Raw genomic sequence first — 26715 nt, 5'->3', positions numbered from 1 at the left:
GTTGACTTAAGTCACTAAGCATAGGCTCACCTCACATCAAGTAAGTGTGTACAGAAACTCCTTAAGAATCTCAAGTTTTTAGTGCCCTGGAAAACTCATGATGGAGCAGGTCAGCACTGTTCAAAACTACAAAAGGCTTCCCCTAAATAGGTCAACTGCCACCACTCAGAAAGCTAAATGTTCATGAAGAACAGCAACACAGGCAGTTGCGAAACTGGTGATTTGGCACAAATGAAGACTTTTTAAAGCATTTAGCTCCAGCTCACCCCCACTCAAGTCATACAACAGTGCATTGTTTGCTTTTATCTCAATACAGATGTGATTAAAAGCAAAAGCCTGACCAATTCAGCCTTAAGACACAGAAGCAGCTAAATAAGAAAGTCATTGCTTTGGTGGGATCAATATGCCCATTACCCTATCCTGGCCGGCCTTCTTAATTGTAGACAAGCTCAACAGTGTCACAGCTGGGTTTCCTAGAACATAAATGAAACAAGAGGACTTCAATCTGGTGCTTCTTTAGGCTCACATTTCAGTGAGTGCAGAAAATGCTGCTACCTGGCTGCTGGCAAAAATATGTGCTGCACCCAGCCACCTTCATTTCCTACCCTACTAAACCAATCCCACAGGGAGATTTTTCATTCTGCCTGAAAGCAGGCCTCACTGCCTTTTCCAGCCTACCCAGCCATGCTTACTTCAGGAGGGAGAAAAACACAGTCTGTAATCATCCTGGGCATATGCAGCCCTATTGTACCTCCTGTTCCCACACTGAGATGTCACATCCCTTAAATAAGTGCAAAATCTATCTATCTGTCTCTTAAAGAAGGCTCCAGAGGTGACCATTGACTCAGCTGGTGACCAGCTTCAGGACAGGGCAGTGATCTGGAGAGTTGCAGCATGCCCTTACTCTGGAATTACTTACTCTGGAATTGGTTGAAACAATTTTTACTACAAGCTTAATTTTACATGAGGAATTATTAGCTAATTACAAAGAACAAAATAGATGACTGGGATCACTTTGTTAATAACAGTGTATGAACAAGACAACAAAATCATGTAGTACTTGCAGTGCTTCTGTGATGCACTTCAGAGGAACAAAACTGAACATCCCAAGTCCTTTGATTATTACTAGAATGCAGTAAATAGCTCACATTACATGACCAAAATGGAACTCACTCTTTACACAAACTGTCACCAGCACTCTGTTTTGACATGAGAAAAAGGACCCTCCCGACCTAGCACTCTCTCTTTCTAGGCATGCATTGGTAGCAGGAATCAGCCTGTCTCACCAGTCCCAGAAAATGAAGAAGCCACGAATAAACTCTCATCCTTTAAATCCAGAAAACAAGTACAGTACATATAAAAACTTACTTGTGCAAGAACTGAAGGATCAGTGCAGTACTAAACAATTAGAGAAATAAAGTGGGCAACCTCATCTGGACAAATAAGTAATTGTGATTTAATTTTTTAGGAAGAAAACGGCAATTGTACAGGAGTTCTATTCCCTATAACAGCATTACAAGCACTAGAGTAGAATACACCTTAGTTATATTTTTTAGGAGTTTTCCAAACAAGACCCATCTCTGCATCTGAATTTCAGATAAAGGTTTCTAAGATACTTTTCACATGATCAGCCCTCCTCAGGACACACACTCAGTTTCATTGTTCACAGCTCAGAATGAAAAAAAAAAAATTTAAAAAAGGCTCTTGTCTGAGACTCAACATGCTGCCTTGAAGTCTTCCTTTGCAGCTTTCTCCTTCATGCTAACAACTATGATCTGAACCATTATGTACACTTCCAGCTAGAAAAACTGAATATTTACAAGGTTAAAAGCCATACAACCCAAAAGTGTCAGAAAAAGACACACACACAGATGACAAATGAACCATACAACATGATGGAAGTTCAAATCCTTGAGACAAGGACAACCACTTAATTGTGGGGGGAAGGTGGCAGAAAGTACTGAGCTCTGGAAATGCCTAAGTCTCCCAAGGGAAGCAGTATGGCTCCTACTTAAGCTCTCTTTCCTGGGAAGCTCTTAATTTATGTTTACACTGAAATAAATGGAACAAAACAGTTTATTTGTGGGGGAGCATCTGAGAGGGTGGTTAGTGCAGCCCTGGGGAGGCAGCAGGAAGTGGGATAACCTCAGAGCCAGGCCCAGCAGAAAGTACATTAGGAACATTAGTTTCCATATACACAGCTCTGGAGACACAACTGAGGAAGGAAAAGAGAGAAGCCAAAAAAAAGGGGCAGCTAAAGTGGTTTTGACATGTCTTTTTTTCAACTAGCCAATAAAGTGCCATTTCACTGAGACTATTATCTTACTCATAAATCCCCATGTATCACCAGGTCCTTCAACTTACAAAGGCATCAGAGTCAGTCAGGAGAAACTATGGTTGGAGAGGTAGCTAGTTTTGTGAGGCAACTAAACAACCTATCAGTCATAGCTCCTTGATTCCTGACTGTCTTATCACTCTCAAATATCCAAAGATGCATTTATGCTGGAGTGTTGAAAGTTGCAGAATTATCAGTATCTAAGTGCAACTCAAGGACCACATAAAGGGATCTGACCTGTCACAGCTAATTTAAATATAAGCCCCAATACCTAAACACAGGATAGCCTAAGCCAAGCTTGGCCTTTGGTTTAAGCACTGACTGAGACTTCATCTCCGTGCACGCATCCAATGAGTGAAGGACGGCTAGGAGCAGGAGGAGGCCTCTTTAGGGAAGGTTGGGAAGCAGGCACTGGAAAGCGGGAGAAGGCACACTGCGGTACCAGGCGCTGCTCTCTGGAGCCGCTCCCAGCCTGCGCTGGCAGGGAGCTCCGCAGCGACCGCCCGGCCCGGCAGCGGCCTCGGCCGCCCCCGCGCGGCGCCCGCCCCGTCCCCGTCCCCGCACCGGCACCGCCCGCCCCGGCACCGCCCGCCCCGGCACCGCCCGCCCCGGCACCGCCCGCCCCGGCACCGCCCGCCCCGGCACCGCCCGCCCCGGCACCGCCCGCCCCGGCACCGCCCGCACCGGCACCGCCCGCCCCGGCACCGCCCGCACCGGCACCGCCCGCACCGGCACCGCCCGCGGCTGCTCCCCGTCCTCACACGCACCGGGGAAAGGCAAAACTACACTGCTACCTGGCTCAGGAGGAAACAGCAAATGCTCTAGAAACGTGTTTAATCACCCACAGCCATTCTTTGCAAGGGCACTGGTAAATCACCAACTTCCCAGCACTTCCCCAAGTTCCCTTTCAAGTCCTTTTTTATAATCCTATTTTCATTTTCTTGCACGAGACTCTGATCAATGGTGCTGACACAGGGTGAAATGACATGTGATGCCCCCTGCCCTCACCGAGACTTATGCAAAAAAAAACAAAAAACCAAACAAAACAAAACAAAACAAAAACAAAAAAAAAAAAAAAAAAAACCAACCAAAATAGCATCCAGCTTTCTTGCACTAGGGAATGCACTTTCTCTCTAGCATGACAAAGCTGGAGGTTCCAAATAGAACTCAGCAGGCAATCAACAAAGATGTCCCCAGTGTCTTACCGAAGCAGCTGCCACGATGTGAAAGAAAACTTTTACAAGCTGATGCAATGGACAGCTCAGCAGAAACTAGAGCCTTGATAATCAGGTCCTCCACGCTGGCCATCAGTGCTGCAAGGAGGGGAGGGGGGGGGAGGAGGAGGAAAAAGGAAAAAAGTAGATTGTGAAGTAACACATAATATCCAGGAAGGCATGAGAATATGCAAATGGAGATACAGCTTTGTGAATCAAAGCACATGAGACCCTATGGATGACAAAGCAATGATGCTTGGAAATCCATGCAAGCCTAAGTAAACAGACATGCATACATATCTTAGTGCAAAAATACTCACAAATGAGAATGTGAGAATGATAAACGTGAGTATATGTCCAGTGCAGGTAAACAAACATATGGCAAACACACCAGCACAAGTCAGCTGGAGTCTGACCACTGCCCACTCGGAGTATAGGAAGGATTAAACAAAGGTTAGACAGGAGTGGGTTAGTGAGATAAGCCCTCAAACTACAGAGAATAAGCCATAACACCAAGATAGAAAAATTTTTCTGGTGAACTTTTATGAGATAACTGTTCTGTGACACTGCACCTTCCTCTAAAGCAGCTGTTCCCAAACCAAAGTTCATAAATCTCTTCAAAATTTTGTGACTGGTGATAGCTCCCAGTCCTGCTGACCTATAGACAACAGACAGTAAGAAAGCACTCTCCAGCTCCTGCATGAGCCTGTGAAGAGCTCAGGAACAGGAGTCTAAGCAGACAGAGGAAGCAAAAGGCAAGAAAAGATGTGCATTAGACATAGACCTGCATTCTACACTGGACTTGGGATGAGTCATGCGATAGAAAGAACACCACACTGCTTTTGTTTTCAAGGACAAGAAATAGAGAAGTGAGAGAAAGGAGAAATGAACAAATACTGGAGTCATAGCCTCAGAAGTTAATAAAGATGAAAGGACAGCCTTCCCCACCCCTCAAAGGGAGCACAAGCAAATTCACAGAGACATCTGGCAATCACTACTTCAAAGAGTATCTTTTAGAAACCACTTGACTAGAGAGTTTACTTTAGTTGTACAATTACTATTTCTCATGCTCACATGATGACATGCAGGGACCTGAACAATTACAGAAAGATCATGCAAGCAAATTCAGATGTGAACTTCTGTACCAGAAAACAACTAAGTGGAACCAACACAGCATGGAAACATCCCAGCACACATAAACAACCCAGAGCACAAAAACCCTGCCAGCCCAGACAAGGCCAGCACTTCTCAGCCAGCATTCTGCCTCCCTATGGCCAGAACCAGATGCATCAGAGAAAGGTGCGTGTCTTGTAATGAACAGTTAAAGAAATCTGCTTGCATTGCTCAGTAGTTTGCTTACTAATTAAGAGTGTATATTTTATACTTGAGGTTGGGGTGAGGAGTGGAGATGTATTAATATTAATAAATGCACATTCACAACTGGCTCAACACATATGGTGCAAGGGATTGGACTGCCATGCACACACATGATGGAAAAAAAATCTACTTCCATCTGAAAGCCAGATTCAAATCCCTTTCTCCAACATTTGAGTGTTCCTTGGCAACATTAGCAATATGGGCCATAGTTGCTATCAGTAATTTTACTGATGCCTCAGTATCACAGGTAAATTATCCCTTTAAGGATATACCTGGATTCTGCTCTGCAGATGCAGTTACTACCAGCAGACCTGGCAAAGGTGTGGAAGAGGGAGCTATTGTATATGAAACACAGACTAAATGAAAACACCCAGCAAAAACCTGAGCCATGGAAAGATGACACCACATCCAAGAGTCATTCAAACTGGCACAGCTGTCCAGAGGTTGGTCACTCATCAGACCGAACAGGCCATGGGAGCAGTAGAGGGAGGGAAGCTTTTAGAACGAATGGAATGACCTTAAGAAAGGGGAAATGTAGGTAAAATATTAAGAAACACACCCCGAGAAAGTCTCAGAACACTAGCTGCAACAAGGAAGGGGTTAAGCCTTATCTCTGGCGATAGGGAATAAATGCACAGCTCTCATGAGTAAAGAACAATGCTTCCCTCCACCCTGCTCTGGTGCTAAGTGGGACTCACTGGGGCACTTCCTTGACTTCTTAGAATTCACACTACTGAGATGATCAAGATCCAACAAAGAAACAACAGAACAAGATTTTTACTGACCTGCAGTGTCTCTCCCCTCTTGTTTTAAGTACCTCAGCATTGCACTCATGCTCCATTTGTTTCCATAATCCTCTACTTCAGGATCATCACAGCTAAAAATAAATGAAAGGAGGAGACTTACACCACTGGCCTACCTCTATGGATCAGCATTAGACCAACTCAGGTAAACAGACCCAACCTCTGAAGAATGGGTTCCGTTTTCCAGCCAAGTACCTGACATAATCTCCACTCTTCTTGTTGACACTGTAGTTGGTCAGATGCATGAACTGGTTTTTAATGTTCTTGGATGCCTGGTCATACCTCACTGTTGCAAATCTGTAAAGAGGAATAAAAATTCACAGTATTTCTTGAGCAAGTGGCATTCTTGCTAAATACAGCAAGCATGTCACTACAAATCACAGACCACCATACAGACCACTCAACAGCAACACCCAGGGAGAGAATGCATGTAATGAGACTTCATCAAATGCAAAATACAATTTATCCTCAAAGGACACATCAAGAAAAAATAATGCCATAGAATGTGAATATAATGCAATAGAATAGTTGCAGCTGGAAAGGAACTACAACAGTAATCTAGCCCAACTGGAATCATTTTCTTACACTACATATAATCCTGATTCAATACATATTTTAGGTCTCAGACTTTGGAGAAAGATCAATTTCAAAAAATTGAGGGGAGAAACCAGAACATCTGGTAGGTAGAATGACCAGTATGAGCCACTGATAATCACCACCACTCATAACAGCAAGCATGCTACAGTTCAAAAAATCCAACAAGAGAAAGAACACCTTCACTCTGACAGTCCTCCTGTACCACAAGAGCTTAAGATGCCAATGTCTCAAAAGAGATAAGGGGAGTAAGAAAGGCTGAGGGGAGAGTCAAACACATGCTACCCAAAGAAGCCACAGCAAGAGGAAAAGTATGTACCAAGCACAGCAGGGTTAGCTGCACAAAAAGGGGAGTAGATATGGGGGAAGCCTCAACCCAGGGAAAAGGAGACAGGATTCTGGAAAAATGGAAGAGTGAGAGAAAGTTGGATCATCTGGTTATGCAATGAAATAATGTTCAGAAAAGAATACACCTCCAATTTTTTTCATTAATAAAAATGAAAAAAATTGGAGGTGTATTCTTTTCTTCATCCTTTCCCAATTATTGCCCATAGCTCAGAAGAAGCTGAACTACACAAAGGCAGCTAACACGTTACAAAAGCAAACAAACAAACACCAAAGACAAAAAACCCCATAATCCTTCCTTTAGAAAGAACTGCCAAAAAAACAAAGACCTTATTTCTCAGTTAAAACTATGCCATTACTGCCCTCACTTGGTAGCCATTTTGAGAAATACCTATTGCCATAAGAACTATACCAGCAAATCCACAAAAAATGCTTAAACTTGTTCTTAAATACATGTGTGGAAGCAGGGGAGGGGGAAACAAACCCCTCGTGATATAACTAATTTTGAGTAGCAAGGTTAAAAGAGGGAAAAATATTTTTCTCAGCTTAAACTACGTACTAAGTCAGAGCAGCTGGCAACAAAAGCATTTGGAAGTTTGGATCCCCTTTCCACATATTTCCACAGCTTAAAGTATTTGAATTTCTTTTCAGTTTAACTGTAAGTTTCCTGGATTTAGCACTTCTGTTTTGAAAACAGTGACAAAAGCCCTGTCATATATTTGGTTCTTATTTATGATTTCATAATCTCCATCTTAACAATCATTTACTGGCAGCATACCAGAAGTATTTGTTGAAATACACTTTCAGCCAGATCCTGGAAGATACTGAGCACAATCAGGGAGCCATTTCAAGTCTCCCTTGGTAGTTCCAAGCAGAGGGGTTCACCATGTTTTTCACCTTATGCTTTTAATTCTCCATCCTCAAATAAAAGAATAGGAACCCCCGGCAGACAGACAGTACTCTAAACAAAAGTGTTTCTGTACCTTCAAATGCTTGCATTAATTCCTTCTACGAGACCATCCTTAATTACTAGGTGGTCTGAGATCCATGCTCAGAATTTTACATTTCCATGGGGATTGTTTATTCAGAAGATATCTCACTGTGTTCCAGAGCTCCCAGTAGCTAAGCTTTCTCTTTTGCTAGGATGCTATCTTCTTGAAGGACATCATGGGCAACTTCAGCAATGGATCAAAAACCTCCAAACCATGAAATTACTCATATCTACTATCTAAAAAGCCCAAGCTTTAAACAACATAATCCTATGTTTAATACATTCACCCAGAGCTGGTTTGACGAGCCTCATGCTAAGTGCAAGTCTGCAAATGGAAAATCCAAGCTATTTCTAGAGCTTCTATCAATAGCTTCTGGATGCCAAAGTAGTAACAAATCAGAAGTACAGTGCAAGCAAATAGCCCACACTCCCTACACTTCTGTGTTCTGCACTCATATGAGATGGAAGAGTGTTACTAACTCTGAAATACCAGTCACAATCACCTTCAGTACTCTTCAGTTCTGCAGCTTTTAAGAGTAAACCTTATTGTATCTTTCTGCCCCTGTAGTAACTATGCTGCTCATCCACCACACTTTTTCTCTCCAGGAAGAAGAAGAGACTTGCAGGCTACAAATTGTCTTCTTTCAGCAGAAATTTACTTTTATTTTAGAGAAACCAAGATTAGTACAGTAATAGTGAAAAATAGAGAAACAGTGCTTGTAAAATTTTTCTAGGTGTTAACCTGAAATTGGAATAAACTCCTGAGGAATCTTACAATCCTTCAGAAGATTACTTCATTTAAGGGCAACATTCTTTTCCAATTTCATTCTGGGCCACTACTAAGAATAGATTCTATGTTACTCAAAAGATAAGGGCCCAGATCCTAAAGGCAATTCAAAAACTATATGCTAAGCAGGCACAGAAAATAAAGGGCAAGCCTCATGTTTTCCTAGTAACAGAATTTACCACAAGCATATGCTGCAATATTCTGCATGAACTATTTTTCTAAACACTAAAGGCTCCATGCCCAGGTGTCTCATATTGCTATAATCCAGCCAAAGAGTGATGAAGGCACAAGTACACGAGTCCAGATCCCCATCTGCCAGGACAGGACTGCTTCTGAGCCAAGGCATTACTCGTGGATGCTGCTATGTGGGAGCCTGCAACCACACAGGAATCCAGGAGTACTCCTAAACCAGAGGCTGGACTGTCCACATGTGGGGCCCCCACTTTAGCCAAAAAAGACTATTTTATCAAGGGAAACTCATCTAAACACTATCTTGTGCTTACTAACACCATCTCTTCTTACTCTGCTTCCAGCAACTCTCATTTTCCCCCCACTGTGGTCTGTTCCTGTCCAAGTTCTGGACTACTCCATAGGCCTTGCAATGCAGAGACCCAACATACTTAACAGGTATTGCTGATAAAGTGTGTGTGGACTGAGTGGTTCAACAATTAGATTCACAGTGCTTTTAAATCTTAATTCTTTTAATTCTTCTATATGACTTGTCAAGTGGAAAAAAAAGCTACGAAAAGGTAAAATTTTCCACTACTAGTCAGATAGGAAGGTTTTCTGTCACTTCAGTGCATTCTTCTGTCCCCACTTCATCTAAACCAGCAGTTCTTATTGTTAACAATGTGAAATATTATGCAGGTAGCCAAGAAAGGAATGAGTGTCTGTTCTGTATCCACCATCAGAAGAATATCAACTCTGGTTTGGCGTGAATAGAGATTTGCTTTCTCTGTTACACAAGTTCTAACCACTAGTTTTCAAAAATGAATGACTGAACCTTCTTTCACCTGCCAATGTACCTGGAGAGGGTGCAGGAGAAGATGATGCAGGAGGAAAGGTCCTCTCTGACAGCATTGACCCAGGTCATCTCTGAGATGTGTTACACAGAGGTAACGCAGTTCACAGCAGCAAAAACACAGAAAGTACCTTCCCATGTCCTAATGTTATGTATTGCTTGTAGTCACTGCTGAAAAGGAACTCCAAGTGATACTAAAGATACTCACTTTCATTAACTTGTTTACCTGGCCTTACTACAGTCTCATCCTCCTAAAGATCCTCCCCTCCTAATAAATCTTGTCATTTTAATGTCTGAGGAAAGGGCTAAGTTAAGAAAATTAAGGATACATTCTAACATAGTCTACAAGAGATTAGATTCCAAAAGCCTCTAAGCAGAAATATTATAGGAGAGTTTCAACCTCAAAACTACAACTGGAAAGAGGAAAGGTTAAACTGAGGTTGGCTGTCCATTGTTCAGTTTCAGTTTGCTGCCTGTAACACAGCCTCCCAGGCACAAGTAGCTGCAGTCATACTGGAAACAGCCCTGGCAGCCTCCCTCCCTTTCACTGCAGCTTCCCTTTCTCCAGCAGGACAGAGGAGATGCCCTTCATTTCTGAACTCAAAGCTTAGAACAGAGAAATGATATTCATGCATTCCACTGTTCTGATACCTCTGCTCATGTCTCAGCCAAGTGACACAGGCACATTGCAGCTTGGATGAAGGCAACAACCCATTCTCTTACCAGCAACTATGCACTGCTACACTGCTCACCTTCCCCAACAGCACATTTCCCTTCCCTCTGGCTGTACGTTGTCTTGGATCAGAGAGGAAAAAAGAGCAATCAAAAGCAAGCAGAAGGGTGACAATAGCAGCAGGTAGCCTGGGCAACACAAAAAGAAAATTAAGGGAAAAATCCTCACTAATTCCTTCAGACTCCAGAACTACTCTCAACCTCCAGACTAATAGTATAACATCCAGAGACATCCCAGCTCTCTGCCTCCCTGTCATGCCTCAGGTTCACCTTTGGTATTCAGACACTGACAGATTCCAATCTTCCTTCCCTTTCTTGTGAGAGTTCATTAAAAGCCTAATAATCTCACTTAAGCTCTACCTGCAATACGTCACCTTCTCTACAAGTGCCATGCAAGCTTCTTCCCTGCTCACCTAGCAGTCTACAAAACATGTCAGAGTCACACTGAAAAGTCCCCAAATCCACCACACCAAACTTTGGCCCCTAACCCACATCCCTACACTGCCTTAACCTAAGCAACTACCCTTTTACTGTCACAATTTTAGGCAGGACATTACCCAAGGGACTGTATAATGCTCTTTGCCTTATCTCCAGCATTACTTCAGGAAACGAATTAACCACAAGGTAAAGTTTGCAAGTCATTTCAGAAACATGTAAACTGGATCATTAAATATTTACAGATGATGTTACATGGTTTTGCATGAAACTTGACAGCTCTAGAATGCTTATTTGAGGCATCTAGTCAGAGCCTGGGAAAAGAAGAGGAGAAGGGAAAAGACTCAAGCGGGAAGAAGGAAGAATAGTTAATCCTTCTTCTCTCAAATGAGTTCTACAAAAAAAGCACACATTATGATCGACTTTTCCATGACTGCACACAGAGTTCCTGCATAAATGTCCTGGAAATAATCAGTGTAGTGCTTTTACAAGCATGCTCCTCACGTTTTATGCTTGGAGTCACTTTCCCGTTCCCTCACTCCTCCCCATGCATTAAACTTCAGCCTCCCTGTTAGTCTATTAGCTGCCACTTTGTTTAGGGAACATAGTTCCTCCTTACAGTACAGGACAGCAAACAGAAGTCTAAAGACCAACACAATCCTCCTACCTCCAACATTAATATGTTTCACTGCATTCACCTGGTACGTCAGTTAGCAATCAAACATGAACAGGAGCTAAAGCATGTAAGAGAATTACTAAACATAAAAAGCAGTTTTGGTGACACCTCTATGATGGCAGTTTCTCTAATCAAAGCTGAATAAAATTACTCAAACAGTTCTGTATTAAAGAACAAGATGCAGGAGCAGTGTTACCAGATATCGGCAGGAACAGGGGAAAAACTAAAGACTTCTTTAATCTTTTCACAACAAACTTGCATATTTTCAATTTATGCATTGACATTAATGGGATTTTGAACCTTCAGAGCACAAGAAAACACCATGAGGATAACAAAGCACTGGCACAGGCCTCCCAGGGAGGTTGTGGAGTCTCCATCCTTGAAGATACTCAAAAGCCATCTGGACACGGTCCTGGGCAACCAGACCTAGATGGTCCCACTTGAGCAAGGGGTTGGACCAGATCCCTTCAACCTCAGCTACTCTGTGATTTGGTGAACCTCTCATGTTCTCTCTCACATTTTCTGGTTTCTCATTGTTCAGACTGTCAGCAGCATCAACAACTGAGCTGACCACATTTAACAACTGCTTAGTAGGCTGTCAGTTAAGCACAACAGAAGGGTCATGTAGTTATACACCTCAGTGATCTGAATCTGATTATCTTCATTAACAAGTAAGGAAGCAACATAAAGCTGTGTGGCTTGACAGTCTATCCACTGGCCTGAAGCCCAGCAGGTACATCTAGTGAATAACACTGCTTCACAGCTTCTGCATGGGGCAGTGTCTGCTGCAGTGGCTGCAGCCCACCCCCAGGTGTCCATGCAGAAACAAATGAGCTGCACTCCCTCAGCAGCAGAGCTGCTGGGCAGGGGTTACTGCAGCTGGCCCAGCCAGCTCTGGCCTAAGCACAGCCTGTGAGCTAATGTGAATTCCTTGGCTCAAAACAAATACCTGAATTCTTTGGAAACCACAGGAATCCAGCACAGAAATGGTGAATATCCCAGAGGAGCTAGTGTCAATTAGGAAGCCAGGCTACTGAAGGAAGGGTGACACAAGGCTGAGTGGTGTGAGCTCAGGTGGCTCATGGCAGCTAGTGGCAGGTGCTGCAAAGCCCAGCATTCTAAGCCCAGAGCAAACCCTCGTGTCCCACTGGAAAGTCCCCCCAAGCTGCAGCTCCTCAGGCCTTTGGCAAGAATGTTTGGGTTTCAGATCAGTTTTGATTCTTTTTCTCTAATCTATTTTTCAAATTCAGTGTAAAACTGAATGGCAAGTCCCTGATGATCTATGATCCTTCCAGCTATTCAAACTCAGAAATACAGCTGTCTAAACACTGTTCAGGAGAAAAAGCAGTCAATCAAGATATCTCCCCAAAACAAGGAGCCATTTCACTATGAATTCCCCACACTATGTGTCAAGCCCTCATCATGCCTGCAGGCACCAAGCAAGAAAGGTCCACCAGGCTCCTTTCTGTCACACAGAAGGAGAGGAAGTTCAACAGGAGAGAGAAGTAGCACAACAGGGAAGGTTCAAAACCAGCACAAGCTATTCCTGGCCCTATGTTCTCTTCAGCTGTACTTCAGGCACAAGTCAGGCTTGTTATTCCCCACTTACATGACTGCCCCTCCAAAAACCAGCATAATCCAGCACCAATTCAACAGCTGGCTCTAAGTGAAGCCTTGGGACTCCCACATAACTGGGCTTGGTGAGTCACTGTCAAAAGTTTATAATGAGACTGTAGTTTATTAAGAATGTACCTCTTATTCAATCTAAGATACAAAAGGTATGTCAATAAATATATTATACTGCCTGTTTTGGAAATCTCAGATAAATAAAACTACCAAGATTTTTAATGTATGATCAGATGACAGAGTTATACCCTCAGGCAAACCTGGACCAAGCTTGCCAAGACCATCTCATTTTCCAAACCTATACCTTCAATGCAAGGGTCCCAGCTACAATCCTCCAGGCTGTGATCACAGACAACCAATCTAGATTATAATTGTCTTTTCCAGTAAAAAGTTACTAAATATCTGCCAATTTAACATATGTATGGCAGTACACTGTGTCTACTTTTTTTTAACATGTACTAGCAAAGTGTTCAACGTACTTTTCAATCCAACAGGAGGATCTTAAGTCACCCAGTGCTGCTTTATGTCTTATGCACAGCTTCAGCCTTGTTTCAAGCCTCAAGTAAGAAAAGAAAATGCCTGCCCCACTCTACCCCCTCCAAAGAGATCACTGAATATCTCCAAATTAATCTATTAGCAGCATTCCTGCTAAAGGTCCACCAGGCACAAAACATGCAAAGAGTTTTGACAGAGTTTGAAGAAGGCATAACTAGAAAAGTTGTATTGTAACAAAAGATAAAGCCACGGCATGTTCACTGATACCACTCTTAAAAACTCTCCAGAAGTCTCATAGTTGACTCTGCTCACTTGAGGCTCTGTCCCTTTATACAGCTTATTCCACATGAGTGGGGTGGAAATAGCTAGAAAAAGAACCTACTCAACATCAGTGCTTCCTACGTTCTACTCAGTATTCTTTCAGAGGATAAACAGAAAAAAAACCTAAACAAAAAACCCAAATAAAACAAAACGCCACGCCAAAAAAAAAAACAAAAACAAAAAAAACCAAACAAAACCCCTCTAACACAAACATCATTTTGAGGTCATTATCTTCCTGAAAAACTGCATTTAAAAAAATTAATAAAAAAGAGAGAGAGAACTTTGTCATAGGCAAACCAAGTAGCTATTTAGTACTTCCAGCACAACAGCTGAAGGCTTTGTTACACACATCTGGGTACATACCCTTCCTATCTCCTTTAGATGAAAACTGGAAAGTGAAATAGAAGATACAAAAATGTTGGATCCACAATCTCTTACTTCTCAGGTCTGAAGCCTCAAATTCCACTCTAAATCATGTCATGACAAATCTAGCTGTGCCAGAAGAAACAAGGCCTAAGGAACTATCTCGTCAAACATCACAAATGTTTGGTATACCAAGTCTGTTCCTTGTACAGATCATTACATCTTATGGGTTCCTCATGGCACTCCTTTTCTGGTAGAGGCCACCAAGTTTAACAAAGCAGTCAGGTTGCTCTTGGAATATGCAAAGCATAACACTAGAGAGGAAGATAACCTTTCAGACTAAGAAAATGGAAGCAAATAATTAAAACACCAAGCTAGGTCATCCTTACTACACTTCACAGACTATCTGCCTTCAGAAAACAAATTCAAAACATGGAAGTCACCAGAGTACACCACAAGCACTAGCTGAGGCTCCAAAACCAGATTGCTTTGTTCTGCCAGCATTTTTCACCTTGGATTGCTTCTATACCACCTTCGATTCCAGGCCCTGACATTACCTCCCAGTTCTCTGCTAGAAATTGTTTCTATCCTTAAGCAGCATGGGCTTTTTTTTTTATTCCTTAAGCAAAGTAATAAAAGCAGCTTCTACTCCCCAAGGTTAAAACATTTCCCTCTCCCTAGAGCTAAATTTTTGTCCCAGCTTTAAACCAAAGCATTACGTTACGTGAGGCAATACAATGGTGTCTCCCAGCACGTAACTCCCACTAAAATGAATGGCAAAACAGCTAAATAGGAAGCCATAACTCAGTAACTCCAGGTTCTCTACCTCCCACCAACTGAACCTGCAAACGCACACTATGGAGAAAACACGAATCGCTCCAACTGAAGTGCACTAGTGCCATCTGGAGGCCACCCAGAACAGCCCACCTAAAATTTTACCAGCCTCTGCTCACCTTCAGCCTTGTCCCCCAAGGAGAGCTTGCCAGCACTTGCAGCATGAACACACCAGCTGAACAACCACAGTAGATGAGGAAAGCTTAAGGATAATTAGAGATACTGTCTGCAATAAACGTACAGCTCTCATGTGGAAGCATTCAACTACAAGTGTTCAGCCATAGCTGACACTTCAGCTGAAACTCCTTAGTGGGCTCTTGAAGTTTAATAGCAGAACCAGAGCTACTCCCCATAGCTCAGAAATCGCTCTTGAAACTCCTTTGTTACAAGATCTGCAGAACCACCTTTATGATATTAATGATGGTGCAAATCCTATTTTTGAAGGCCTGCTACGTACTGCCCATTCTGAGAACATGCTGGAATTATACACTATCTTGTTTCCCTCTTCACTTTCCAAAAACATGCAGTTACTAGCAGCTAGCAATTAAGCTGCCAGTTCCCAAGAGAAAAGTCTTGCATGACTGGCATGTTTAAGGCTCCCTTTCCCAAGTGAAAACAGTTGTTAAGCTTTCCACTTACAAAGATGAGCCTCTCCTTTCTGCCCCCTTTTAGGGAAAAAATGCATTCACATTATCTTTGCAGGTAGAGGCACATCACAACACACCTGAAGGGTGTTCATCAATTTAATGGATACGTCTTGTGGGATCATTATTTCTGTATTCTTTGGGATTCACTATGTTCCTGAGACAAAGAATTTGGATTCAGTATCTACCCAAGTCAGAGCTATGTCAGGTCTGAACCCTAGAGATATTCTGAATAAATCAAAGGTGCTTGTAAGAAAGATACAGCATTACTCAAAACTGTTGCTGAAACAGTTGTGTGGTGCTCTTTTCTCAAGCATCAGTACAGTTAAAATTCTGATCCGTAGAGAATTCAGAGGGGTGATTGCTTCGAATCCAGCTACTACAGACAAATACTTTGCTAAATATTAGTTACTACAGACAACTATTAGTTACTACAGACAAATATTTTGTTAAACTTCTGGGACGAAGAAAAACAGGTATTTTTGGCAGACAAGTATTGATTCTATTGATTCTAGGTGTCTTCATGACTTACATGCAAAGGAAAATTGTTATCTTGCAGAGTAAAAACAGTAAACTAGCCTAAAACCACTACGTAGATACTGCAGAAAACATAAATGCTAACCTAAAATTTAGAAGAGTCATTGAAATGAATGAGTCACTGAGCTCATTCATTCAAAGCAGGTCTGCAACTGCTTTTTTTTTTTAAGACAAATTTGAGAAAGCTTACATTCCCTTCCCTCAGAGGATGGATAAGAGGCTCTACAGTATCAACAATCCCAAGTTTCAAGAAGTACTTAGCCTTGAGAATGAACATGCCAGTGACAATCTGTTTGGCCATTTAACCCTTGAGAGTTGAAAACTTGCTTTATTAATTATATATAACACCAGTAAAATCCCTCACTCAAGATCCTATAATCTATATATGAAGAAATCTGATGGGACACAGCACAATGAAGTATCATCTATTTCAACTCTGCAGAATTCCTTAACTGGCACTTCCCTCATTTTACTATTGTTTCAGGAGAAGAGAGGCAAGCCAAGAAATGTCTGAATCACTAAATGCAGGTACATCAAAAGTCAAAGACTTCTCCCATACCTGGCCAATCCTTCCTCGTAGAGATAGACAACAAGGGGATCATAGGATGTAACCAGAACATAGAGACGCACATCAAACTTGAAATCTGAAATAGAGTTGACAAGAGTCAGTGACTGCAAATATCTTTCAGACATCATAACTAGCTGAGGAATTTCAACAGACTCTGGGAGCAATAAACCATTATCTGCTGCTGACATAGGTGCCTGAATATGTCCCAGTTGTAAAGCTTCCAGGTTTTAATGAATCTCTAGTTACGTTTGTCTGATGCTAGACCACTCAATTATTCAACTAAACTCCTCCAAAGGTTGCAGAGATCCTCAGATGCAGGGTTAGGGGAAGGGAGAAAAGCAATTCCTAAGCACACTCACCATCTATGAGTAAGGGATTGCTGATGTAACGAGACACCAAGATGTTGTCTTCCACTACAATTTGGTTTGGCTGCAAAAGAACAGAGTATTTAAGAGTGAAAAAACAGCAGATATAAGGAATAAGAAGAAATTAGGTCAAATCCACCATTTTTTCCTACCTTTCCCTCCTAAAGGAGGTTGGTACAGCCACCCTGTACCAATAACTACATCTGAGGAAGGAAGAAATAAAACCAAAATGAAAAAACATAACTGTCACAGCATACGCCACAGTTTAGAGTTAAGACAGCCATCATACACAGAGTATCACCATACAGTATCAGAAGGCTTCAACCCATGCAGAGTAACACCACAACACATCAGAAGGCTCCAGGCATCTGCTCTTCTTGTTCTTTGGCCCAACTTCTTATACCCCTGATGTTGATGCATTGCACCTGTGTGCCTCTGTTCCCTTTGGTGGTTGGTCAGTGCCCCTGGGCACTCCATGGCTCATTGCTGTCAATGCTGCTCACAGCTGTGCCCATTGGGGATGAGGCTCAGCCACAGCCCCACTCCCAATCACCACAAACTGTCAGTCCTACACAGGACTGTCAGTCACAACATATTTAAGGTATTTAGATCCTAAAGAGAATGATTACATTGCCAAAAAAAACTGCTCATTGAATTTTCCAGTAAAATACTCAGTGTAGCATACTGATTTAACAGCCACATGGCAATGATGTAAAATAGGCAGAGAAAAAAAGCCCCACATCTAAGGAGAAATTGGTTAAACCATTGAGAAGCAGAGGAACAAACACATGGAGAAGAGGTTTAGAAGACCCAGAATGGAGTATGCAACTACAGATGGTGAAGAAGCCACAAGTGAGGAAAATTACTCAACTTGTGATCTTTATAACTACATCCTGGGCTGGTATCCAACCTTTTTGCCCACCTTCTACTGAGTCTCAGTTCACAGCAGGAGCTCCTGTACCCAAAAGAAGCTACACTTGTAGGTAAGAACAGAAAGCTCAAACTATGACAAATACATGTCACAAAGTTACTGGATCTGATGGAAAAGCTTTTACTTTTTGCTTTATGCAAGGCTCTCTTGTAACCAGTTTCTTGCACAACACTTTCTTGCCTTCAGTTTGCAAAAGGGGCAAGAGAATCACAGGATTCTGCCTTTATTCAATTTTGTATCTATTCAGCCACAACACCAGCACAATGAGCAGAAAACCTAAGCATAAAAGATGTTTATATAGAATGTGAGAGAACAAGCTCAACTTCCCTCAGAATATCACACAAAAGGAACACACTGTTATATATGGATCAGGGAAATGCAAAGGTTTGTTATTTGTTTGGAGGGTTATTGTTGTTTAAAAAACTTTTGTGATGAGATTCTAAAAGACACTCTTTTAATGGCATCACACTGAAGGAAAAAGGCCTGTGGGCCAAACTAGCTGCAGTGTTTCTCAAACAGAAATACACAAAGGGATATTGGTCCCAGAAGGGTATTTTCCCCAGGTCATGGCCAACTGCCATGTGAGCCTGAGCTCATTCCTCCCTTTCAAGCAAAGAAAAAACTGAGTGTAGTTCTGGAAATACTTACCTCATACACTTGGCAAATTGCTCCCTTATTCTATGGGAAATGATCCAAGTAGAGAACAGATGAGGCAGCATGACCCCTTCAGTGCAGGGAAGGCTAAAGGGGCTTGAATGAGTGAAAACAAAATGACTCAACAGCCATTTTGCTGTTGAGCATATTTATTGGAATCCCCTCATGTGTTTGGCTCCAGTTCAGATGTATTTGTTATCTATGACAACCTAACTCCCTGCAAAGCTCACAAACAGCAAAAGGCACCACAACCTGCACATTGATTTCAAAGGACTATCCCCATTACACCTCAGGAAGGACACACTGGCTTTTAGATAACATAGTTTTAAGATTGATATACTCACTACTCTATCAAGGTTCATTTAAACTGGTCTTTTTCACGGGCCAGTGTGAGACAAGGGGTCTGTCTGAGAACTGTTTAGGTCCCACAGGGAAACAACTAAGGAGAGTTCTGGAAATCTCCACAAGGTCAGCCTACTGTCAGCCACAAAGAGAGCATGAAGCAGCACAGCTTCCCAAACTGTCTCAGGGAGTATAAACTTGCTCCTAATAAGCTAAGACTTGCAGGTAGATTGCAAAATGAGCACAGCATACAAAGAGAAAGACTGCTTTTGGTTACACAGCACAGGCCCAGGCAGGCCTTCCAAGCTGCTCAGGGCTGTTGAATTGCTCACCAATATATGGCTGAAATTGAGAGTAAGGCCAGTGTCCAGTTAGATGCCTCCATGCCTCTGGCCTGGAAGCCAACATAGTTCTGAAGGCACTGTTACTCAAGAACAGTCCTTTCTGTAAACACTTACATTATTTATCAGGTAGACACCCCGACCTCTGGAAGAAGCCACAGGCTTCACTATCCACGGGCCTCTGTCCTTAGAATAGGTATCTGGTTAAAAGAAAACAGCACAAGTCTGCAACATTTTCCATTCTGCTTATTAACAGGGGAGCAAGAATCAAGAATGCTGCCTATGGTAAACACTTCAGAGAACTCCACAGGGAGATCAAAGTCTGCTTTTCGAATATGCTATTTCACCCCTGTGGAATCATTGCAATTATTACAGCCCCTCCCTGAAGCCCCCCATGGTGCTCTGATAGATTCATTCTTTTGCCCTATGCCTCCTTTTGGCACTTCTCACTTCAGTACCCCCAGGCACTAGGCAGTGATATTGTGAAGCTGATCATCGACAACACTGTGCACCTAACTCCTCCATTTTGGAATGCTAAACCCCACATCAGCTTTTGCAAACTTACATAGGCATGGAGTAAACAGAACAGCAGAAATGACAAAGAAATCACGTGGACCTTTTCTACTGTCTTCCCAGCTTCCTCTAATTTTGTTACCTTAACCACTGGCATGATCAAAAGGCTAAGATATTAAAAATAATTCTCCTCCCCCCACATCCCATTATTTTATTTTACATTGGGGCATCATCATCCATTCACTTACTGCAGAACTCCTGGTACTCTGTTGGGAGGATAAAGGTCTGAGGTAAGATATGGAATGCCTTGAACCCATGGGTGAGCTGCATTCGGCAGACATTCTTGTACAGTCTGTCCTTCCGTGTCAGTTCATACGACCTGGAGTCCCAAAACAAGAGACTGTATCTATTTATTCCCCAACATTACAGCAACCCTTTGTCCTAGTTACTGAAGTATCTGTAGCTTTGTTAGATGTCTAAGCCCTAACCTGTCAGATGTCTAAGCCCTAACTGACTCTCAAGCTTTACTGCCTCTACCTTATAGCTGTATTAATATCCTCTGTGGCACTTCTTGCAATTCCCAAGACAGACTGAAGCACAACAACCTGTTATAATGGTGGTTATAAACCAACTGGTTATAACAGTGGTATATAAACTTCAGCAGGGGACATAGGACCATCCCTCTAACTAAAAACTGAAGCCACAAATAATTTATCATCAAATAAAGAAAATAGAATTAAAAGTCCAATATTTGGGATACAAACAACATTTTAATAGATATACTATTCCCTAAAAACCCCCAAGACCATTAAGAATGGGCCAGTGCCACTGCTGTCTCAATCTGTTGGGATTTTACAGTACCACATATATTCTATTTTTTGGGGAGTTATCTATGTTCAGATTTTTGCAAATCACCACAATGATTTTCAACAAAACATGGTATCAAGGCCTTACCTAGGGAAATGGTTGACTTTCTGGACATCTGTAAGGGAACGCAGCAAGCAAGGCTTCAAGTGTGATCCTGTCCACATGAGATTATAATCATTGCTATTAGGGTGAACCTAAAAAGCAGCATAAAAAAACACCACAAACAAAAACATTGAACTAATGAAAAGCAATGCCACCTTGTCCCTAGATCTACAAGGCCAAAGCAAGTCTAGTCTAAGACAGTTTCCTCTACTATCTCCAATATAGGGGCAACTCCAGCCAAACTGCTACCCTAAGGTATTCCCAGGCTGGGAAACAACCATGTCAGATTTTTTTTAAAAAGTTGTGAGACTGTTATTTTCATAGATGGTTTAAACACAGCAGCTTTAATCTCTTCAAGAAACTTGTCAGATCAATTCCTTGAGTTGCTGTTATTCTGAAAAAAAAATTTAAAAATCAACCCTACACATCTCTCAAATTGCCATTAGCTGCATGCAGGACACTCTTTAGAGTAAGACAGGCACTAGAAGAGAAGTGTGAAATACTACATCAATACTTCTGAAAGCTTGTAAAGGCTGAGAAATTAAATCCTTCAGATTTTCCCAAGGGTGTGATGCTTTAAAAGCATCACATGACCAAACTTCAGGATTTCTTTTCTCCTGTTTTTGAAGGCTTAAGTCTAATGGGTTCTCCTTTGAGGGAGCAAAATGACCTATTTTCAGTCTGACTAGCAGAATACATTAAAAGACAAAACAAAAAACCTCAAGGGAGGCCACTTCCACAGCAACTTCCTGGTTCTAACCCTGCAGAATTAAAAAAAAAAAAACACCACACACACACAAAAAATCCAAAAACATTACCATCACCTCCCAGCCCAGCACAAAATCAGAGAGAAGTTTGTTGCACTCACCTCGTGGAATCCATGGGCAGTCAGAATGCTTCGAACCAGCCGGCTGTCTGTCCGCACAATCTTATAGGACATGTGGAAGCGCTCTGTGAGGAGGCAAAGAGACACAGGATTAGAGTCTGCACCTGGGAGAATAAACCAAAGTCATGCTGCCAAAGAAAAGGACTCAGTACAGCTGCACTTAATTCACAGAGAGCAGCAGCACATAACAGGCAAAGGGAGATAGGAAATGCCAACATCAGCACCACTGAACTGACATCAGTCCTTAGCTATAATATAGTAGCATCACAGAACCCCATCATATAAAATAAAGCACAGGACAGCCTAAAAAATACCCACACTTTTTAAAAATGTTCCATTATATAGACTGCTTTATAACACTCCAAACATTATTTCAGATTTCCTCTCTAGTCAATATTGGTATTTCTGTCTAGAAGTAATTATGTCTAATGCCCCTCTCATTGATATGGCTTGCTTATGTGATCACTTCTTAGATCATGAAAATCCAAAATAAAGCACTGAATTTTTGTTTACATCTCATTCACCTGTACCAATCTTCCAACAAATAACTGCAAATAGAGTAAGAAATTAAGTTAAAAGTACGAGGAAATAAACACTCACTATAGAAGTAGAAGGTCGTAAAAACAAAGACAATAAGCAGACCCAAAGGTATAAGATAAACCAAAAGCAAGTAGGAAGACTAGAGGTCAGTGGTAATATAAAAGGATGTGGCAATCCAAAAAAAGAGTTCAAAGACAGTAGATAAAGAAATTGCAACACTAGAATACAGAACTGCCTAGGAAAGGCAATTTACAAATGTATTCAAACTGAGAATAAAAGGGTGAAGATTAAATTAAACTTATGGAAATATGTTCTATCAACAAAAGTAAATCAAAAAAGCAAGAAGTATCATAATCAGGAACAAGACAAAGCTGGAGGAAATTTAACATGTTGCACTATTCAGCAGTAAACTTGTTAAACCATGTGAGAAAAAGCAGAAGAGACACCACGCTGCAGTAAAAATGTAAGTTACAATTACCATCAGCTCCTGGCATCATCCAAGTATGTTTGTAACTCACATGAAAAGGATCTGGAGTTTCCACATATAAAACACCTTCTCCACCCCTTACCCCAATGAGCCAGAAGCATTTTTGCTTGGATAGGATATTAGAAACGAAAGCACCAATTACCTAAGAAAGGAAAAGCAAGAGAAGAAAGAAGTGTCAGCACCTTCACAAAAGGGAACTGAGTACATTTTAGCTTTTCTCTAACTCAGCACATCCAGAACAAGCTCCCAGCTGTACACACCCACAAGTATTAACTTTTCAAATCCAAAGTGACTGTTTATAACAACCCAGCCTCTTCAGAGGCTTTCCCTTACTTGACACTAGACAGATTTGGTCTCCCAACTCAAGTGCTGCCAGGAACCATTTGTTTATGGCCTTCTAGGGGTTGTGAGGCTGTAGACTCAGATTTGTTATTACAGCTTATTATTGTTCAACTGTGAGGCTGGCTGCTTTATTTCCCAACAAAATGCTCTCAAAACCCACAGCAGTGATTGATTTTAAGGTCTTAGCTATGGTGAATTTGCATTCTGGTTTTAAGTTCTAGCATGCCCTCCAAGTTCAATTTGCAAGCAGACAGTTCCATCTCAAAACACATCAGGACCCAGTGGAGGGACAGACACTATCACAGTCCAAAGACAATATAAGCATTCACCAACAGATTAAGCACTTCTGAATGTCTCAGTGGTCAGAGACTAGAGAGGATTCCAATTTCCTACTATGTCCTCTTCCCACCACAAAGTGAAGGGACCATCAGGTTAGAGACTTTTAACTCATGCCTTCAAGCCTTTTAAAAGCTGGCACGTAGTAGCACCCACCTCCAATTAGACGGAGGTAGCTGTCCTTGGCCAGAATGGCTTCAGCATGAAACACCAAGACAGGGACCCGCCTGCAGCCACCACCTGTCCACTTGATACATGGATGACCTCTGCAATGACAAGACAGTCAGTATAAACAACTGCTGAGCTTCATACATGCAGCAGTTAGTTACAACAATGACACAGCAATTCTCCATACTTACCCACCTAGCCTCTGGACAGGACACAAGCAAACATGCTGGGGAAAACAGTGGAAGATTGGTGAGGAGAACCATAACCATGCCTGAGTGACTTACAGCTTGGGTGTAGAATAATACACATGACATACTAACTGTTGTCTTTGTGTGTTTCACAAGCAGAACCTCTGAAGTCAGATAGCACAGCACTGCAACAGACTTCAAGGCACTCTATCAAACCTGCTTGAGACTCCTGCCCTACGGTGAGCAGGGTCAAAGCACAGTGGTAAAATACACCTGCAAGAATCCCTGAAAAATGAGCAGCAGCTTCAGTGATTCTCTAGCAAGGACCAAGCTCCACAGTGACTGCCTCTGCTTGCTGCTTTGGGGATCCCTCAGTGAGCAAGGTAATGAAAAAAAATTTGCTCTGCATTTCAGATGCAGTCTTGTGGCTGTCCCTAAGCCATGCCTGTGCTGACTCAACACACACACATGCTAGGCATCTGTGGTGGTTCCAGGCTGCACCCTGGCTAGATGCCAGGCACCCACCAAAGCTGCTCCATCATTTCCTTCCACAGCTAGACAGGTCAGAAAAAAATTTACCAAAAGACTCATGAGTCACAGGCAGGGAGGGATCACTCACCAGTTACAGCCACAGGAAAAACAGACTCAACTTGTGGAAAGTAACTGAACTTATTACCAATCAAAACCAGAGCAGGATAATAAGAAGTAGATCAAATCTTAAAAAGCACCTTCCCCCCACCCCTCCCTCCTTCCCAAGCTAAAGTTTATTCCTGAATCTCTACCTCCTTCCCCTCAGCAGTGCAGGGAAATGTGGAATGGTGTTACAGCCAGTTCATCACATGTTGTCTCTGCCACTGCTTCTTCCTCAGGGAGAGCCCATTCCCTGCTCCAGTATGGGTCCCTCCCACAGCAGACAGTCCCTCACAAACTTCTCCAGTGTGAATCCTGTCCACAGTTCTTCATGAACTGCTCCAGCATGGGTTCCCTCACAGGGCTACAAGTCCTGTCAGCAAATCTGCTCCAGGGTAGGCTCCTCTCTCCATGGGTCTGGAGGTCCCTCCCAGGAGCCTGTTCCAGTGCAGGCTTTCCATGAGATCCCAACCTTCTTTTGAGCATGCCCCTGCTCCAGTGCCGTGCTCCTCCACGAGCTGTAGGTAGATTTCTGCACCCCCACAGACGTTCATGGACTGCAGGGGCACAACCACCTCACCATGGCCTTCACCACAGACTGCAGGGAATCCCATCTCTGGCACCTGGAGCACCTCCTTGGCCTCTGACCTTAGGGCTGCAGAGCTCCTCCAGTCACATATTCTCAGTCCTCTTTTCTCTGGACCAGTGGCAGGTCCATATTGGAGCACAGGCTCTGTCAGACACGGAGGAAGCTTCTAGCAACTTCTCACAGAACCTACCACCAGAGCCCCCCCATCACCAAAACCTGGCTACACAAAGGCAAGACAGCACCCTTGGTACTCAGCTATAAAGGGAATTTCCCAGATCACTCTTTTAGAATTGGTCTTGCCAGTCTGAGTTCTATTTCATCTTGTTTAGTTCTGTATTTATTTTAGTGGGCACAATTTAGGAGAGGCCTCATGAGCTTTCACAGCTACAGTTCTCTGAATTTATAGCCTGAAAACAAGATCTATAATTCATCATAAACCACAATTGCTGGTATCCACACAACCAGACCTTTCAATGCAGGTTCCAGCCTCCAATTTTAGAGCTGCAGATCAGTGCAGTCAGCCTGGCTGTAATATTGGAGTTTGAAATACACAAAAAAAGCAATAATGCAGAGTTTGAGAGACTAAAACAGACCTGGCTTAACACAATGGATAAAGCTGTGTATTCTTCCCTTTTAATTCCTGTCAGATACAGTGGAATGCAAGACCAGAATTCAAGAACAATGCCCCCCAGTGCACCACTTAAGCTACAGGCTCTGTGATGCAGTGATCAGTTCTGTACCAAACAACAAGAGTGCACTGGAAAATATCATCTCCTCAGAGGAATTAAGGACATACCAAAAAAAAACCCATCAAGACCTGTTATATCAAATTCTAGGATCACACAAAGAAAAACTGTCAATCTCCCTAGGCAAATAAAACTCAGGCTGTTTATGAACACTGCATAGGGAAATTAAAAACATTAAAAAGTTAACTTTTTTTAAAACATGAGAAAACAGAGACTGAGGGGTTGGAGAGACGTCTCTACACTAACAAGAAGAAATACAAAGACTGACAGTCATATACAAAAGCATTTGTCTATAGAATATGAAAGATCATTGTCTGCCAAAGGTTTGGAGAAGCTACACAAGACAAAACACCTCCAACACTCAGAACAAAGGAACAGAGATAGAAGGGCAACTTTCTGATGCTAGGACCAGGGTTCTTAAGAGTAGCCTTGGTCTTCTTAACGAAGCCACTACCATTATCACCCAGACAAATTAACTTCACAGCACTCCTACCTGCTTCTGCTACCTCTACAAAATATTTTTTTCTTAATCTACAACTGGGGTGTAATTAGCTATTCAGATTAGGAGGGACCCAAGAAGCTTCCAGAATTCATACTACAGGCCAGAGCCTTATGTAAGTGGAAAATGAGCTGAGGCAACAAGACAGGAGTTTATACTAAGCCTGTCCTGAGGATTTGCAGCAAGGCTCAATCCTCCAGGTGACAGTCATTCATTCCTAGCATGACCCCTGGTCACTTGATGCAGACACACTGTTACAGCTACATTGCAGGTGAAGCTAGTTCTGGACCTTTCCAGCCACGAGAAACTGGCAAACCCAAGCCAACCACTTGCTATGAAGCAACAATCCTCTAAATGTCTTGAGTCACTGTAGTCTGCAGCTGAGCACTCAGTCACATTGTGCATCCAAAAAAACCCTAACAGGACACAGTGAAGTAGGTCCAGGAGAAACTAAAGTGATTCTGCTATGGGAAAGAATAAGGGAGCAATTC

At 42.4% G+C, this 26715-nt stretch overlaps 1 protein-coding gene across 3 annotated transcripts in view; it reads right to left on the bottom strand.

Moving 5' to 3' along the window:
• The window catches only part of TTLL5 (tubulin tyrosine ligase like 5), a 132495-nt gene that overhangs the window by 104542 nt on the left and 1238 nt on the right, over nt 1-26715 (bottom strand). For all 3 annotated transcript variants that reach the window (XR_009114530.1, XM_058025396.1, XM_058025397.1), the window contains exons 3-12: nt 23561-23670; nt 21682-21764; nt 20799-20905; nt 20093-20223; nt 19449-19531; nt 17058-17127; nt 16690-16774; nt 5925-6026; nt 5712-5803; nt 3541-3648 (exon numbers count right to left, since the gene is read on the bottom strand). Coding sequence is in view for 2 of the 3 variants with exons in the window: in XM_058025396.1 (XP_057881379.1) it covers nt 3541-3648; nt 5712-5803; nt 5925-6026; nt 16690-16774; nt 17058-17127; nt 19449-19531; nt 20093-20223; nt 20799-20905; nt 21682-21764; nt 23561-23670 (971 nt within the window). In the remaining variant the exon portion in view is untranslated. The remainder of the gene's footprint in view (nt 1-3540; nt 3649-5711; nt 5804-5924; nt 6027-16689; nt 16775-17057; nt 17128-19448; nt 19532-20092; nt 20224-20798; nt 20906-21681; nt 21765-23560; nt 23671-26715) is intronic.

The sequence above is a fragment of the Melospiza georgiana genome, chromosome 6 (assembly GCF_028018845.1).
Source record: "Melospiza georgiana isolate bMelGeo1 chromosome 6, bMelGeo1.pri, whole genome shotgun sequence".
NCBI lineage: Eukaryota > Metazoa > Chordata > Aves > Passeriformes > Passerellidae > Melospiza > Melospiza georgiana.
This window is presented reverse-complemented; position numbering and strand designations above follow the sequence as displayed.